The sequence below is a fragment of the Hippopotamus amphibius genome, chromosome 12, assembly GCF_030028045.1.
Source record: "Hippopotamus amphibius kiboko isolate mHipAmp2 chromosome 12, mHipAmp2.hap2, whole genome shotgun sequence".
In the NCBI taxonomy this organism is placed as follows: domain Eukaryota; kingdom Metazoa; phylum Chordata; class Mammalia; order Artiodactyla; family Hippopotamidae; genus Hippopotamus; species Hippopotamus amphibius.
This window is the reverse complement of record NC_080197.1, coordinates 99,068,167-99,083,679: the sequence shown is the minus strand read 5'-3', so window position 1 is coordinate 99,083,679 and position 15,513 is coordinate 99,068,167. Positions and strand designations below refer to the sequence as shown.

Here is a 15,513-nt window from a genome sequence, read left to right as displayed (position 1 = left end):
GTTTTAGGCTTCCAATATGTCTAGCATTAAAACATTTTAGTGCTTTACTATTAGAGCCCTTGACTAGATCACTATTTACTTAGGTAGAAATTCTATCACCAATTTTGATACGTAACAATAAACACTTTTTAGGTAATGTACATAATTTAATCTTCCTAACAATCCTATGAAGCAGCTACTATTATCCCCATTTTATAGATAACAAAACAGAGGTATATACCTTAATTAAATTGCCTAAGGTCACCACCATTAGGTAACCTAGCTTAGATTCAGACAAAGGAGTCTGGCTTCAAAACCCATGTTCTTAGTTACTCCCTAATGATTGCTTCTCCTATCTGAAGAAAATTTCAGAATTTTTCATTCCTGGTAAACTCCACTATCTCATTTAATCCTAATTCACTAATCCTAATCCTGACTTCACTATGGTAAAATACCAATTTTTTTTTTCTTTGCCAGCACTGGGTCTATATTGGGCTGCGAGAGCTCTTCCTTGCCAGGTTTCTCTCTAGTTGCCCCACAGCATGTGGGATCTTAGTTCCCTGACCAGGGATTGAATTCGTGCGTTGGAAGGCGGATTCTCAACCACTGGGTCACCAGGGAAGTCCCCCAGAAATTTTAAAGTAACTTTCAGAGCATTTAAAATGTTCACTGCTTATTTTAAAAGGCAGCCACGATTGTCTTAAATCCACTAGCTCAAATAGTGTTAGCTGGTTTAGGTAATGTATTTGTTGAGTCCTTTTGGAGAGAGGATATGGCAGTCAGGACCCCTAGCCTTTTCACTAACACTGTTACATTCTACTTTTCAAAAATCCTACTGTATAAGAAAACAAACATGGACACCAAGGGGGGAAGGGGGGGCAGGGATGAATTGGGAGATTGGGATTACCATATATACATTACTAATAAAAAAAATCAAATTGTACACTTTATATGCAATTGTATGTCAATTGTATCAATAAAAGTTCTAAAAATTAAAGAGGGCTTGCTGACAAAGTCAACTAATGATATTCTTACAAAAAAAAATCCTACTGTATAAAGCGTGGGATCCTGGGCTTTCAGAACGGACTTGTTTCAGCATACAGTGTCCAAAATAGGGGCAAAAAAATTGTTATGCCTATGTTCTCTTATCTGAGTACGGGAATTTACACCTTTATAATAATCTCAGCCTAAATTATTCCAAAAATAAAATAACTGAGGGTTAACCTAAGTCACGGCTACCTTCCAGTGGTATGACTACAATCTCTGTGGCATTTGGCATTATTTAATACCTCATATTTTCCTGAATTATTTGAGAAAAGGAAGTCAGAAAGTAGCAGTAATACTGCTGTGGGCTACCTTGCCGACCGGGGAGCAGCGGTTGCTTCTCCTACAGTTGCCCTTCGCGTATCAAAAACGCCACGACTTGGGGTAGGAGAAGGGGTCGGCTATATAACTACAACAAGGCTCAGGGCAGAGAATTCCTGCCAGGCCAGCGCTCCTGTTCTGAATTCATACCCTTATTTAGACCCGAGACTGGAAAAAGCCGGACGGCTTGCTGGTTAAAGGAAGTGACTGCAGGCAGCTCCTGACCCGGAATCGGATCCTGGCCGCGCCCCCTCCGCCAGGCTTCCTTCTGCAACAGGCGTGGGTCACGCTCTCGTTCGCTCTCTTTCTGCCGCCATCTTGGTTCCGCGTTCCCCGCACAGTAAGTGTTGTCTTAGCCACTAGTGTTTATCCGTAGCCATCCGCCTTTCTTGTGGGCTGAGCCGCCCCGAGGACTGGGAACTAAGGAGAAGTGGAGGTTTTATGGGGCCACCGGGTTCCTGCTCAGCCCTGGGCAGTGTGGCCTTGGAGCCTCTCGACAAAATGGGGTCTGGTGACGGTGTCCTGGCAAAAGCGGGACAGAAAGGCAGTAGGCCGGGAGTCCAGGGCTGGGGAGATGGGGGCTGGGATGGCGTTGGCGATGGAAGTGGGGTGCGTGCGTCTGCTGTTGGGAACGGTTTCGCGAGAACCCAGAGGAGGTTAAGGGGCCCCAGCCTTGGAACGCCCCCCCACCCCCAGTCCCCCTCGCGCGGGGGTACACACGCACCTTTCTTCTTGTGACAAGCAAGTGTTGGGACTGAGGACGCCCTTCTTCCCCTTCTGGGTCCCGAAGGTCGGCAGACGGCAGTCCCTGAGGTCCTAGCCCAGGAAGGGGTTGGGAGGCCGCGGTTCGAGGCAGCGTCTGAAGTCTCCCATTCCGTGCTCAGGAGCCGGACCGGGATCCTCTCCCTCGGGTTGAGAACGCAGTGGTAACTGCTGCTCTGGGATTTGGAGTGTGGAATAAAGCCAGTCCGTGGGCACTGGGAAATCCGCTCTCTGCGGAGTGAAGAGGAGCGATCAGAGAAGGTGATGCTCTTGATCAAAAATGTGTGGGTTACGACGTAGTCTTTTTCACCTGTTCCAGAAGCTTGGGGGAGGGGGCGTTGTCCCACACCCCCTTACGGTTTTTTGACAGCCCTCCGCAGTGATAAGCTTGACTCTGGGTTGGGCAGCAGAACGGATCCGAGTCAATTCAGGCCTCCTTTTTATTCCTTTCAGAAATGCCCGGTGAAGCCACAGAAACCGTCCCTGCTACAGAGCAGGAGTTGCCACAGCCCCAGGCTGAGACAGGTAGGTTCCCCTAGACTCCTTGCCCTACATTTAAGATTGACCTTAAAACCATTTGGTGGGTAAAGTGACACATATACTTCTGTTTTTCAGTGTTGGCTCTCATTAAAGAAGATGGGGCTGTAGCTTTACCAGAGAGTAGAGTCCATAATAGTAACTGTCATGAAGGGACTTGCTTAAAGAGTGGAATAAAAACGGTATATTTGAGATTTGGGAACATTAAAAGCTCCCTGGCTTGCTTTGTAAGTTATGGCAGCTGCCTCAAAGGTAACTCTGCTGTGGGGACCCCGCCCCCATAGGAAAACTGAGCATGGAAGGGACTCAAGTGATTCTTACCTATTGGAACTAGGTGACACAGTCAGGCCAAGGAGACCTGAGCTTTGTGTGAAGTTCCAGCCAGCAAGTTGCGGCAGGGTTTTAGATGGCAGTGCTTGGCATTATGCCATCATCACATGCCTGGCTGAGATGTGTGCTCGTGGTAAATGTGTCCTGCTGGGCCCCAGAGCCTTCCTAGATTGGTTGACTTGTTTTGTGGATTGGTGCTGAGATGTTTCTAGTGTGCTGGAACAGTGCCTTCAACAGCCTGTCTGGAACCCAGGATTGAAATAGAGCCTTCCTTCGTCTGCTCTTAGGCTTTGAAATTAATGAATGTAGGACATAGTGTAAAGGCAAGTTTTGAATTCTGATTAAAATACACCTATAAAACTTGAGAGAGAGTAGTGAAAAAAACTTTTTTATGATAGTCTTGCTGATCAGTTGTGCAGAACTAAATACTCCCTTCAGGCTGTGACCTCATCTTCAGCTTTTTTCCCCCACTTAATGGTAAATTCATTAATTTTTTTAAGCTCAGCCTGTCACTTAAGAGCAATTTCTCTTTCCTTCTGGAATTAAAATAGAGTTGTTTATAGTTGAAAGCATTAAGATTCTCCCTCCCCACCTGTCTGATTTTAGCAGCTGAAGGGATTAATACAGCTGCTAGAAAAGAAAAAGGAGGGGGCCTCCGAGCTGGGGAGTAAGCTATATGAAATCCTTGAACTACAGGGGACTTAAGGAAGGTAAAAATAAAGGACTGGTCTCTGAAGATTCCATAGTTTCAGTGCTAAACAAAACTTCAGAGAATCTCAACTTGATTTTACAAATGTGGAGACTGAAATTCAGATGAATTTAGAATAAGCTGAATCAAGCTTCAAAGCTAATGCTGTTTGCTTCTGAAACAATCCTTAGTGCTGTTAAACGTATTCCTGAATGTTTTGAGATTGCACAGTGTCAGTGATAAGCACTCAGTTTTTTTGTTGTTGTTTTTTTAGTAATAAGTATAAATAATTATTAGAATAAATGAGGAAACTGACTCAGGGAATTGGTTATGGTATCTAAAGCAAGTAATTTGGGCCTTAGCCCATCTTGAGGTCCAGTGAGAGGAAAACAAATTCAAATTCTGATTAATATGTTTGAGAGCATTTGCACTGTAATCTTAATACTTTGACCTACCAACCCTCCAGGAAAAAACTGGTTGAGCAACCTATCTTTTCTCTAGTGTGATGCTCTTGGTTGAGTGAATTGTGAATTTGGATGCTATAGGGTTTTTTGTTTGTTTTTGTTTAAATAATACTCCCTTCTAGGTGTTGAGCGTTTGTTGGTCTAATCCTGTGTTGCCTTCTGGTTAGTAAGCATGGTGGTTTTTCATCATTCAGAAAATCTTTTGCTTAGCTTTACTCTAGTGCCATATAGTACCTATTTTGGCAGAATGGCTTACTCATCTAAATTATGGGGTGGGGATCCAGTGTATTCTCTCCACTCCAGTTCCCTTTCAAAATAGAACCACAGTCTGGTTTAACAAGTTGGGTTACAGTTTCAGAATACAGTTCCTACCATTGTGACTAAGCTCATGGTCTAATTCAACTTAGATTGATGTGTGGAGAGCTAACATGACTTAGAGGCTGTGGAGTCCACCCATTTGTGGTTGGGTTTTTGTTTGAGTTGGGCGAGTAAAATGAGGTATAGGGAGGCTACGTGACTTAGTATTTAATACTTAGTATTAAATTATAAGAGTTAGAATTAGACTTAGTAGAAGCCTGAACATTCAAAGATCTGTTTTTTCTCTTTCGGCTCCGATTCCCCATCATTATTGCCGCTCACTACCTTCCTTGTTCCATTTTTCAGTATTTGTTTCAGTTAGTTCATGCTCCTTGGGTGGAAGGGGTAGAACTGTTCTGGTGTGGCCTGTGAGAAAGACTTAGTATTTGTTTGAGGAGGGAAGCGAAGGGCACAACTAGGAAAGGGTGGAAAGCGTGCTGTTCTCAACTTATTCCTGGGCCTGTGCTCTCCATTTCGAGACTAATAGGCTGCTCTTAGACGGTTCTTCACCCTAAATAGTTCATTAATTGTAGTAGAACTTGGAAAATGTGGGAGATGAGGAGAAGGATGTATTCTTACTTAACCATTGAAGTATGTTTGAGGAAGACTGGTGTTTACTGAAGTATTGGGGGAAGATTGCTGTTGCTTGTCACCTTTGTTTAATCCTGTGTGGTGACTTCCATTCTCAAGATTAAAAATTCCAGTGTTTCCTGTGAGGCATGTTGTACCAAGTTGGGCTGTATAACTCACCTTTGTTTTTTTCCTTCCCTTTCCTCCTTTATCCCCCTTTTTGCTTTTCTCCTCCAGCTGTTCTTCCTGTGTCTTCAGCCTTGAGTGTCACTGCTGCTTTAGGGCAGCCTAAACCTACCGCTACCCCTCCTTGCTCCCTGGCCTCCCAGCAGTGCCCTCTGGCAACCCCTAATCAGCCTTCCCCATTCCTTTCTCCCTCTAATGTGGCCTCAGCCCCTTTTGAAGCTCCTTTTCTCCAGGCATCCACTGGGACAGTGCTGCCTTCGGGAGCGGCCCCTCCCCCCACTGACACCCCAGCTTTCCTACCTAACCTAATAGGGCCTCCCATCTCCCCAGCTGCCTTAGCTCTGGCCTCTCCCATGATAACTCCAAAAGGTGCTCATTCCTCTTCAGCTCCCTTGGCTCTGGTGGCCTTGGCTCCCCACTCGGTTCAGAAGAGCTTTGGCTATCCACCTAACCCTCTTAGTTCACCTCCTTCAGTTGCTGTGATTGAGGCAGGGTCCCTGTCAGCTCCAGGTGCTTCCTCAGAACCAAAGCCGTCTCCTGTTGAAGCTCCCTCTCACGTAGTCCCTAATCCAAAAGGTACCCCCAGCCCTCCAGGTATAGTCAGTGCTGTTCCTTCCCACTTTGTAACTCCTTTGGCCTCTGTTCAATCTGGACTAGCCTCATGTCCTCAGATGCCGCCTGCCACTCCTTTAGCCGTCCCTATCCCTCAGGTCAAAGGCGTCCCTGTTTCCTCAGCTCTGACTTCTCCACAAAACCCTGTAAGCCTCAGCCTAAAGGGATCCCTTAGTCCACCTGCTGCTTTATCTCTTTCAACTCAATCTGTTCCTGTGGTTCCTAAGGCCCCCCCAGTCTTCCTCACTTCTCTGGGCTCTCACCTTGCACCTTTACATCAGAGTTCTCTTGGTTCTCCTGTGCAACCTTCAGGTTCTAATATTCTGTCAGATCCCGTAGAGGATGCTGTTTCTGTAGATCAGTCTTCCCTGGGTGCCTCTTATCCCTCTCAGAGATCTGTAAGTCCTCCCCTTCCTTCCGGAAATGAGGTGGATCCTGCTGCTGCGGCTGCTTTTCCAGCGGGGGCTCCAGCTTCCCCTCTGGGTCTGTCTGCTGACAGAGGCCTCCCTGCTGGCGCTGACGTAGCCTCCTCAAAGGTAGCTGCCTCTTCTCCGTCATCTCCTACAGCCTCTCTCGTTCTCAAAGACTCTCCTAGTGCTGCTTATCAACCTTTGGTGGCCCAGATTCCTTCTTCTCCAGGGAGTCCAGGCTTGAAAGAAGCTCCTGTTTCTTCTGTTGGAACCACCCTACTTGTGATGACTAACCCCTCTACAGTTTCTGCAGCACCTGTTACCTTTGAGATAGCTACTGGTGTGTCTCCTCCAATTTCATCAGGTCCCATAAGCAGTGAGGACTCCGCTTCCCAAACTGCCTTGGTTGTGGCACCTGTGGCTCCCGAAGAGCTTCATGCTCAAGTAACCACCACTCTGGGGATACCAGTCTCTCAACCTCTGCCAGCTCCCGAGAACCCCAAAAGTCTCCCTGTTTCACTAGTCCTGGCAGCCCCTAAAAATCCTCCCTCTCTCCAAAGTACCTCTTCTCTGGGGATAGCTCTTTCTCCTGAAGCCACCTCAGCAAAGAAAAGCTTCCTAGAGCCTCTCCCTGTAGTTAAGCCAGCCAGTACTACTCCCTCTTCTCTAGGTGTTAACTCCCCAACCTCTATAATCAAGACAGATTCTTACGCAAGCCCAGACCCAGCTCGTCTGCTTCTCAGAAGTTCTCTCACTACCCCCACTGTAGCTGCATCTCCTTTGGAAAGTGCTGTCATTGATGGGATGGCTCCTACAACTGCCAAAGGTCCCTCCATTCCTACAACTATAGCCAGTCCTTTTCTAGAAGGAGCTGTCTCTTCAGTTTCTAAAAGCCACCCTGCCAAGAAGGGTACTTCCACTCTTACTACTTTACCTTTGGTCCCTCCAGCCTCTGAAAGTTGCCCTGTGGCTCCAGCTGTGACTTTATCTCCCCAGAATGTTTCTGCTTCTCCAGCTGCTATGGCACAGGTCCCTGAAATTCCCCAGTCTGAGTCTTTCTCCCCTCTTCCTTTTCAAGGTGCAAAGAAAGTTCATGGTATTTCTCAAACCTCAGCATTGGCACCTGTGGCTTCCTCTCCTGAAGGTTACCCAGCTGAGGAGTCTGGTGCTTCTTTTACTGCATCTTCCAAAGGAACTAACCCAGCTGACTCCCCATCTCCTTTAGGGACTAGTGTGTCTCCTCAGACTAAAAGAACTCCAACCAAGAAGGATTCAGCTACTACAGCCTTAAGTCTTGCTCCTTCTGTTTCTAAAAGTGTACCTGCTATCACTGATACTTCTGCTGGCAATCTGTCATTCACTGTTTCTCCAGTTGAAGCTTCCTCTCTTCCAGAGGCCAGTCTTTCTTTTCATGTCCCTAAAGGATCACTAGCCAAGAAGCATTCCCCTACTGCCCCATCCCCCAAAGAGGGGCCAGGAACCCCATCCCCTAAAGAGACCCTGACTCTCCCAGCTGTGACTCCTTCCTCCCACAAAGGAGCCCCAGCAGCTCCATCCCCCAAAGAGTCCCCCACTCCCTCAGTTGTGGCTCCTTCCCCCAAAGAGGGGCCAGCAACCCCATTACTTAAAGAGACCCCCACTCCTCCAGCTGTTACTACTTCCTCCCCCAAAGGAGCCCTGGCTACTCCACCTCCCAAAGGGGCCCTTACTTCCCCCAAAGAGAACCCAGAAACCCCATCTCCCATAGAGCCCCCCAGCCCATTGGCTGTGGCTCCTCCCTCTCCCAAAAGGGGCCCAGTAACCTCACCTCCCAAAGAGTCCCCCACTCCATCGGCTGTGGCTCCTCCCTCTCCCAAAGGGGGCCCAGCAACCCCACCTCCCAAAGGGTCCCCCACTCCATCGGCTGTGGCTCCTCCCTCTCCCAAAGGGGGCCCAGCAACCCCACCTCCCAAAGGGTCCCCCACTCCATCGGCTGTGGCTCCTCCCTCTCCCAAAGGGGGCCCAGCAACCCCACCTCCCAAAGGGTCCCCCACTCCATCGGCTGTGGCTCCTCCCTCTCCCAAAGGGGGCCCAGCAACCCCACCTCCCAAAGGGTCCCCCACTCCATCGGCTGTGGCTCCTCCCTCTCCCAAAGGGGGCCCAGCAACCCCACCTCCCAAAGGGTCCCCCACTCCATCGGCTGTGGCTCCTCCCTCTCCCAAAGGGGGCCCAGCAACCCCACCTCCCAAAGGGTCCCCCACTCCATCGGCTGTGGCTCCTCCCTCTCCCAAAGGGGGCCCAGCAACCCCACCTCCCAAAGGGTCCCCCACTCCATCGGCTGTGGCTCCTCCCTCTCCCAAAGGGGGCCCAGCAACCCCACCTCCCAAAGGGTCCCCCACTCCATCGGCTGTGGCTCCTCCCTCTCCCAAAGGGGGCCCAGCAACCCCACCTCCCAAAGGGTCCCCCACTCCATCGGCTGTGGCTCCTCCCTCTCCCAAAGGGGGCCCAGCAACCCCACCTCCCAAAGGGTCCCCCACTCCATCGGCTGTGGCTCCTCCCTCTCCCAAAGGGGGCCCAGCAACCCCACCTCCCAAAGGGTCCCCCACTCCATCGGCTGTGGCTCCTCCCTCTCCCAAAGGGGGCCCAGCAACCCCACCTCCCAAAGGGTCCCCCACTCCATCGGCTGTGGCTCCTCCCTCTCCCAAAGGGGGCCCAGCAACCCCACCTCCCAAAGGGTCCCCCACTCCATCGGCTGTGGCTCCTCCCTCTCCCAAAGGGGGCCCAGCAACCCCACCTCCCAAAGGGTCCCCCACTCCATCGGCTGTGGCTCCTCCCTCTCCCAAAGGGGGCCCAGCAACCCCACCTCCCAAAGGGTCCCCCACTCCATCGGCTGTGGCTCCTCCCTCTCCCAAAGGGGGCCCAGCAACCCCACCTCCCAAAGGGTCCACCACTCCATCGGCTGTGGCTCCTCCCTCTCCCAAAGGGGGCCCAGCAACCCCACCTCCCAAAGAGTCCACCACTCCATCGGCTGTGGCTCCTCCCTCTCCCAAACGGGACCCAGCAACCACATCTCCCAAAAGAGCCCCAGCTACCCCATCTCCAGAGGGGGAGTCCACTCCCGCAGCTGTGGCTTCTTCCCCCAAAGAGGACTCAGCAACTCCATCTCCCAAAGAGGCTCCAGTTCCCTCAGCTCTGACTCCTCCCTCCCTCAAAGGGACTCCAGCCCCCAGAAGAGCCCCAGCTACCCCACTTCCTAAAGGGGACCCCACTCCCACAGCTGTGGCTGCTCCCTCCCCCAAAGGGGGCTCAGCAACTCTGTCTCCCAAAAGAACCTCAGCTACCCCACCTCCCAAAAGAGATCCCACTCCCCCAGCTGCGGCCCCTCCCTCCCCCAAAGGGCGCCCAGCAACTCCATCTCCCAAAAGAGTCCCAGCTACCCCACCCCTCAAAGGAGACCCTACGCCCCTATCTGTGATTCCTCCCTCCCCCAGAAAAGCCTCAGCAACTCTGGGCCCCAAAGAGTCTCCAGCAACCCCAGACCCTAAAGAGGCCCCCACTTCCTCAGCCATGACTGCTTCCCCCAAGGAGGCCCCAGCAACACCCTCACTCAAAGGAGCCCTCAGTCCTTCAGCTGTGGCTCCTCCCTGTCCCAGAGCGGGCCCAGCAACTCCATCTCCCAAAAAAGCCCCAGCTGTCCCATGTCTCAGAGGAGATCCTACTCCAGCTGTGACTTCTCCCTCCCCCAAAAGAGCCTCAGCAACTCCAGTCCCCAGTTCCCCAGCTGTGACTCCTTCCCCTAAAAGAGCCCCAGGAACCCCAGTCCCCAAGGGGGTCCCTACTCCCTCCGCTGAAATTCCTCCCTCCCGGAAAAAGTCTCCAGCCCCCAAAGGGGGCCCAGCAACCTCATCCTCCAGAGGGGCTCCCACTCCCCCAGCTGCGATTCTTCCCTCCCCGAAAGGAGCCCCTGCTTCCCCAATTTCAGTCACATGTCCCTTGGGGTCCACTGCACCTCAGGCATCTAAAGGGCCCCCGATAAAGAAAGGCCCCACAGCTCTCAAAGCAGTGCTTGATGATCCAGCTCCAGAAAGTGTACCTGTCATCACACCTCCCACTCAGAAAGGTGCAGCAGCCAAGAAGAGTTCTGTTTCACCTGTGTGCCCAGATCCCTCAGCTCAGAATGGTACTAAAGGACGCCTTCCTGCAGTGGCTCCAGCTCCTCTGCCGACAGTCTCCACTCAGAAGGGTTCTTCTCCAAAGGCTCCAAAAGCCCTCCCTATTTCTCCCGTAAAGGGCAAAGATTCTTTCCATTCCCCAAAGGGTGCCTCGGCCCCTCCTCCTGAGTCTGAGACATCTACCCTTTCAGCAGCCGCTGCCCCGCAGAAGATCCTTCCTAAAGCTGGATTGGCATCTGTCTCTCCAGCACCTCCTCCGTCAGTCTCTCTGCCTCTTGCTCCCTCCCCAGTTCCCCCTCTGCTTCCTGAACAGCAATTGCTGCCGTCCTCACCTGGGCTGGTGCTGGAATCACCCTGTAAGCCCTCAGCCCCTGCTGATGAGGATGAGCTGCCGCCTCTGATTCCCCCGGAACCAATCTCGGGGGGAGTGCCTTTCCAGCCGGTCCTCGTCAACATGCCCACCCCCAAACCTGCTGGGATCCCTGCCCCAGCCCCCTCTGCCAAGCAGCCTGTTCTGAAGAATAATAAGGGTATTTGCCTTGGTGTGCCGTGTGCATGGTGTGTTGCCCACATCCCTCCGGGGGCTACCCACCAATACTAACCGTAGGATACGCCGCGTTCTCCAGTATATCTGCTTGTGTTTGGACGTAGAACATAGAACAATAAGTTTAAATGCAAAAGCTCTAGGAATGTGAAACAGAATCTTGGTTTTCACCTCAGATAGTCCATTGTATATCATCTTGTGTAATGTGGTCCAGACTAACTCTGGGTCTGTCATCTTTTTTACCTAACTGTTCTGACATTGAAAACCAAGACCTCCTAGACCTTTAATTTGCTCTAATCTCTACCACATCACTAACCTTGTCCCTGGGCCTGGGATTTGCTAAAATATTGGGAAATTTAGAACTACGTGAATTTCTTTCCACGTCTTAGACTTAGTAATAACCAGTGCCCGGGGACTCCCTTTTCTTAAAAGACCTATTTTTCCTACCCTGAGAATGGTGCAGGTGTATGGCTTTTCCCTCTAGCCTATTGATGCTTGGCCTTTGAATTGAGGGAAACTTAAATATGTAAATTATGTTTGGAAGAAATGGAAGAGGTCACAGGACAGTATCTAGTGGGGGTGACTATTAGAACTATAGATTGGCACTTTTAAGAATCTTCAAGCTGTGTTGATTAGATCAAACTGCTAGGGTGAGCAGTTTGAAATAAGGCTAAATGGGTGTACACAACTGCTTCTGGCCTCCCCCAACCCAGTTTAAAGGATGACGGGAAAGCATTCCCCTCCGTCCCCTAGTCTGCTTCCACAGTGTGATCTTACTGTTTTTTCACTTAAGTATATGTGGAGGCACCTTGTCTACCAGAACCTTTCTCAGATGGTTGGGTTATTGGGTAGAATTTGGTGCTGCATAAGTCATTGGTGTTTGCCTGTGCCAAGAAGTGAAGACCTTGAGGGAAAGGAAGCAGTTATAGAATATAAACTGCTTGGCTTTATCTAGTAATTACCATCATTTCTGGGGTTGGGTCTCTAATGGATGTGTACACACTAGTTTGTGACTGAGTTGGGGCCTATATCGTTGACGAGCTGGCTTCATACAAGTCAGTCCGTTTACGTTTAATTTTGCGAGGTCTAGCATAAGCCAGTGACTTCTAGTCTAGGCAGGCCATGGTGAGGTACCTCTTCCTTGTAACCTTTACTATTTTATAGTAAAGGTTATTTGTCATCTTAGGGTCTGGAACAGAATCCGATAGTGATGAATCAGTACCAGAGCTCGAGGAGCAGGATTCTACACAGGCAACTACACAACAAGCCCAGGTGAGTGTTCTCTTAACTTACTAGCGTAGGCACTTGGGTCAGGGAGGCATTGGAGAACCAGTTTCTCAGAAACACAGACTTATGTATTTGTAGCTGTGTGGACCTTCATAAAGGGAATACTACATGGGGATTGTGGTGTCCAGGTCGTACATGCTAGTTTACTCAGAGCTGTTTGATCTTCTTAGCTGGCAGCAGCAGCTGAAATTGATGAAGAACCAGTCAGTAAAGCAAAACAGAGCCGGAGTGAAAAGAAAGCACGGAAGGTAAGAGTTTTAAGTCGCAATCAAGGGGGACTTCCCTGGGAGTCCAGTGGTAAAGAATCTGCTTTACAGCATAGGGAACATGGGTTCAATTCCTGGTCAGGGAACTAAGATCCCACATGCCACAGGGCAGCTAAGCCCATGCACCACAATTACAGAGCCCACAAGCCTTGGAGCCTGCACGTCACAACTAGAGAAGAAAACAAACCAGTGGGTCACAATGAAATATCCCGCGTTCCTTGACGAAGATCCTGTAGACAGCAACTAAGACCCAATGGGGCCATAAATAAATAAATAAATAATTTTTAAAGTTATAAACAAAGATTAAAGGTTCTGGTGAAGCAACTTTTGAGAGGGGAAACTGTAGTGGAACTCTTGGTAGTGGTAGAAGCATGGTTAATGTGACAGAAGTTACTATGGCAGAATACTGAGGAGGCCTGGAAATCAATTCTGTATTCCTGTATAAACTTTTCTTAGTCCACAGAAAGTCTTTGCTTAGAATTTAGTTTTATTATGTTCCTTACTTCCTAAAGCTGCTTCTGAAGAAGTTGAAAACCTGATGTTCTTTTTTATTCTATAGGCTATGTCCAAACTGGGTCTTCGACAGGTTACAGGGGTTACTAGAGTCACTATCCGGAAATCTAAGAATATCCTTTTTGTCATCACAAAACCAGATGTATATAAGAGCCCGGCTTCAGATACCTACATAGTTTTTGGGGAAGCCAAGGTAAGGAAAGTTTTCTTGGGAGTTGCTCTAGACCAGGGTTTCTCAACCTCAGCGCTATTGATATTATAGGTCAAATGATTCTTTGTGGTGGACGGGCTGTCCATTTAGCAACTTCACTTCCAGTTGTGATAAGCAGCAAAATCTCCAGACTTGATAGATGTCCCTTGGGGAACAAAGTCACACCCCCCTAACCCACCCCCAGTGGAGAACCACTGCCTTAGACCTAAACTATGTCTTTGTCTACAGTGATATATAATCTGAGTGAGGCCAAGTGATTTAAAGCTATATAGTAAGTTAACGTGAAGTGGGTTTAGGGCGAGAGTTTGGAAAAGATATAAATTATTTCTTTGATTTACTGCAGATTGGTCTAGTCACATGAATCTCTGTATTTTCTGCCCTATAGATCGAGGATTTATCTCAGCAAGCACAGTTAGCAGCTGCTGAGAAATTCAAAGTTCAAGGTGAAGCTGTCTCAAACATTCAAGAAAACACACAGACTCCAACTGTACAAGAGGAGAGTGAAGAGGAAGAGGTATATAAGGAAATCTTTGTACTTTTAATCCTCTCAAGATATTATGTTTGTATTGATGGCTGGATTCTATATTGTTTTAGGCTCTTGAACTCCATTGAGTTAAGTAGCTTTTGAATTATATTAAGAACTAGATTCGGAAGATACCTGATAGAACTACTGAAGTTGTTCTTGCCTTCAGTTTATTAAGTGTTTTTTTTTTCTCTTTTAGGTTGATGAAACAGGTGTGGAAGTTAAGGACATAGAATTGGTCATGTCACAAGCAAATGTGTCGAGAGCAAAGGCAGTCCGAGCCCTGAAGAACAACAGTAATGATATTGTAAATGCTATTATGGTAAGTATCCAAGCCTTTATTCCTTGACTTCCTCTGCCCTGACCAGTTGTGGGTGACTTTATTTTCTGTGCTTAATATCAGCCAATTAGAAAGCCCCTTTCCAGACCTTTTTCTGAGTTGCCTCCGGTTTTAGTGACCTGAATTCTCTGAATTTGCCTGTAACCACCTCTGATGATCTCTTTTCTCTTACAGGAATTAACAATGTAACCATCTGAAAAGAAGACCCTTTTTTTTGGTGTTTCAAAAGAGTAATTAATTGCAGCTGGGTTTGAAATTTGTACTGTTTCTATCATTAATAAAGTTATGGCTTCTTGTTGGATGAACTCAGTGGTTGCTTGGACTCTTCCCTGCAAAAAAACATGAGAGCTCTCAAAATGAGAGCACATTTATATTTATCTCTTAAGACCACAACTTCAGTTGAAAAGGTTTAGTGCCAGAGGTTCCCCTCAAAATCTCAGCCTTTTCACCTCTTTTAAGAAGATGCTGTTTAGGCTATATGTTAGGAACTTCTTGTTTTCAGAAACTACAGTTTAACTGTAAGTTTCTCTTTTTCTTTCCCAGATGTTAACTGTTAGCAAATCCTGAGTCATCTGTATTTAATAATTATCCCCTTCTGTGACCTGCAGTCTTTCTGAATACATATTTGGCCTTGTCTAGCCTCTGTGGCAAGCGTTTCACATTGGTTACGTCTTGTCATGTAAGAGCTTGTTACAGAGTTGGAGAGAATGCATAATGGATGTGGTTGAAATGACAGTGCTTTGTAGAAAATGAAAAGGTACCTCATGAAGGAGTTTTTGACTATCAGCATACCAGCTCTGCTCTTAGACATGCACTGTACAGATATAAATTAATCTACAAAGTAAATTATGATTAGAGTAGCCGTAATTGTGCTAGGATAATAAATGAAACCAGAACTGTACCTTTACCAGGCAGACTGGTACATACAATTAGCCAGTTTGAGATAAATACAGATAGCTCTGTAGAAGTCCTAAGAAGAGTAAAGTTTCTGAGTTCAGGTTGTTAGGAAATGGTTTGGAAAAGAACAAAGAGCTAAAATTTGGAAATAGGAGGACTACAAGTAAATGTAGAGGCGAGAATCCTGAAATGAGTAACTGGTAAGACGCTTAGAAGGAATGTTAGAATAGGAATAAATTAGACTAATATTATGGAAGGCTTTTGGAACTAAAGTTTAGACCTTTTTGTTGTTGAATTATTTTCTCGATCCCTTTGAGAAAAAGTAGGCATTATTTTAGCAGTTGTGGTTAAAAGCTGGGGATCAAAGAGTGTTAAGTGACTTCCCCAAAAGCCAGAGCCTTTTCGCTGTGGTAGGCTATCTTGGAGAAGCACAGATTGGTGTCTGGCTGAGAATGTTGATCTGCGTTTACTTCACTGGAGCAGAGCCAACAGATCATTGAATGAATGAAAGTCTCAGGAGA

General features: G+C 48.1%; 1 protein-coding gene across 8 annotated transcripts; it reads left to right on the top strand.

Annotated features, from left to right (window-relative positions):
- Window positions 1-1,588: 1,588 nt before the first annotated feature.
- Window positions 1,589-14,400, top strand: NACA (nascent polypeptide associated complex subunit alpha). 8 transcript variants are annotated; one of them, XM_057703311.1, is made up of 10 exons: window positions 1,600-1,684; window positions 2,229-2,367; window positions 2,560-2,631; window positions 5,290-10,941; window positions 12,142-12,227; window positions 12,413-12,490; window positions 13,068-13,214; window positions 13,618-13,746; window positions 13,955-14,077; window positions 14,270-14,400. In XM_057703311.1, the coding sequence occupies exons 3-10, from the start codon at window positions 2,562-2,564 to the stop codon at window positions 14,282-14,284; spliced, it is 6,300 nt and encodes a 2,099-aa protein (XP_057559294.1). In that variant the 5' UTR covers window positions 1,600-1,684; window positions 2,229-2,367; window positions 2,560-2,561; the 3' UTR covers window positions 14,285-14,400. The 8 variants fall into 8 exon arrangements, with proteins under 8 accessions (XP_057559296.1, XP_057559301.1, XP_057559299.1 ...); XM_057703312.1 differs by having other exon boundaries at window positions 1,605-1,684; window positions 2,135-2,367; XM_057703314.1 differs by lacking the exon at window positions 1,600-1,684 and having other exon boundaries at window positions 2,135-2,367; window positions 5,290-9,171; window positions 9,241-10,941.
- The last annotated feature ends 1,113 nt before the right edge of the window (window positions 14,401-15,513 follow it).

Excerpts from the sequence above, each read along its gene's own strand:
- NACA (XM_057703313.1), top strand. The coding sequence starts at position 2,562 with ATGCCCGGTGAAGCCACAGAAACCGTCCCTGCTACAGAGCAGGAGTTG. Across the intron at positions 13,215-13,617 it reads TAGTTTTTGGGGAAGCCAAG|ATCGAGGATTTATCTCAGCA; the intron begins GTAAGGAAAGTT and ends TCTGCCCTATAG. Across the intron at positions 13,747-13,954 it reads AGGAGAGTGAAGAGGAAGAG|GTTGATGAAACAGGTGTGGA; the intron begins GTATATAAGGAA and ends TTTCTCTTTTAG.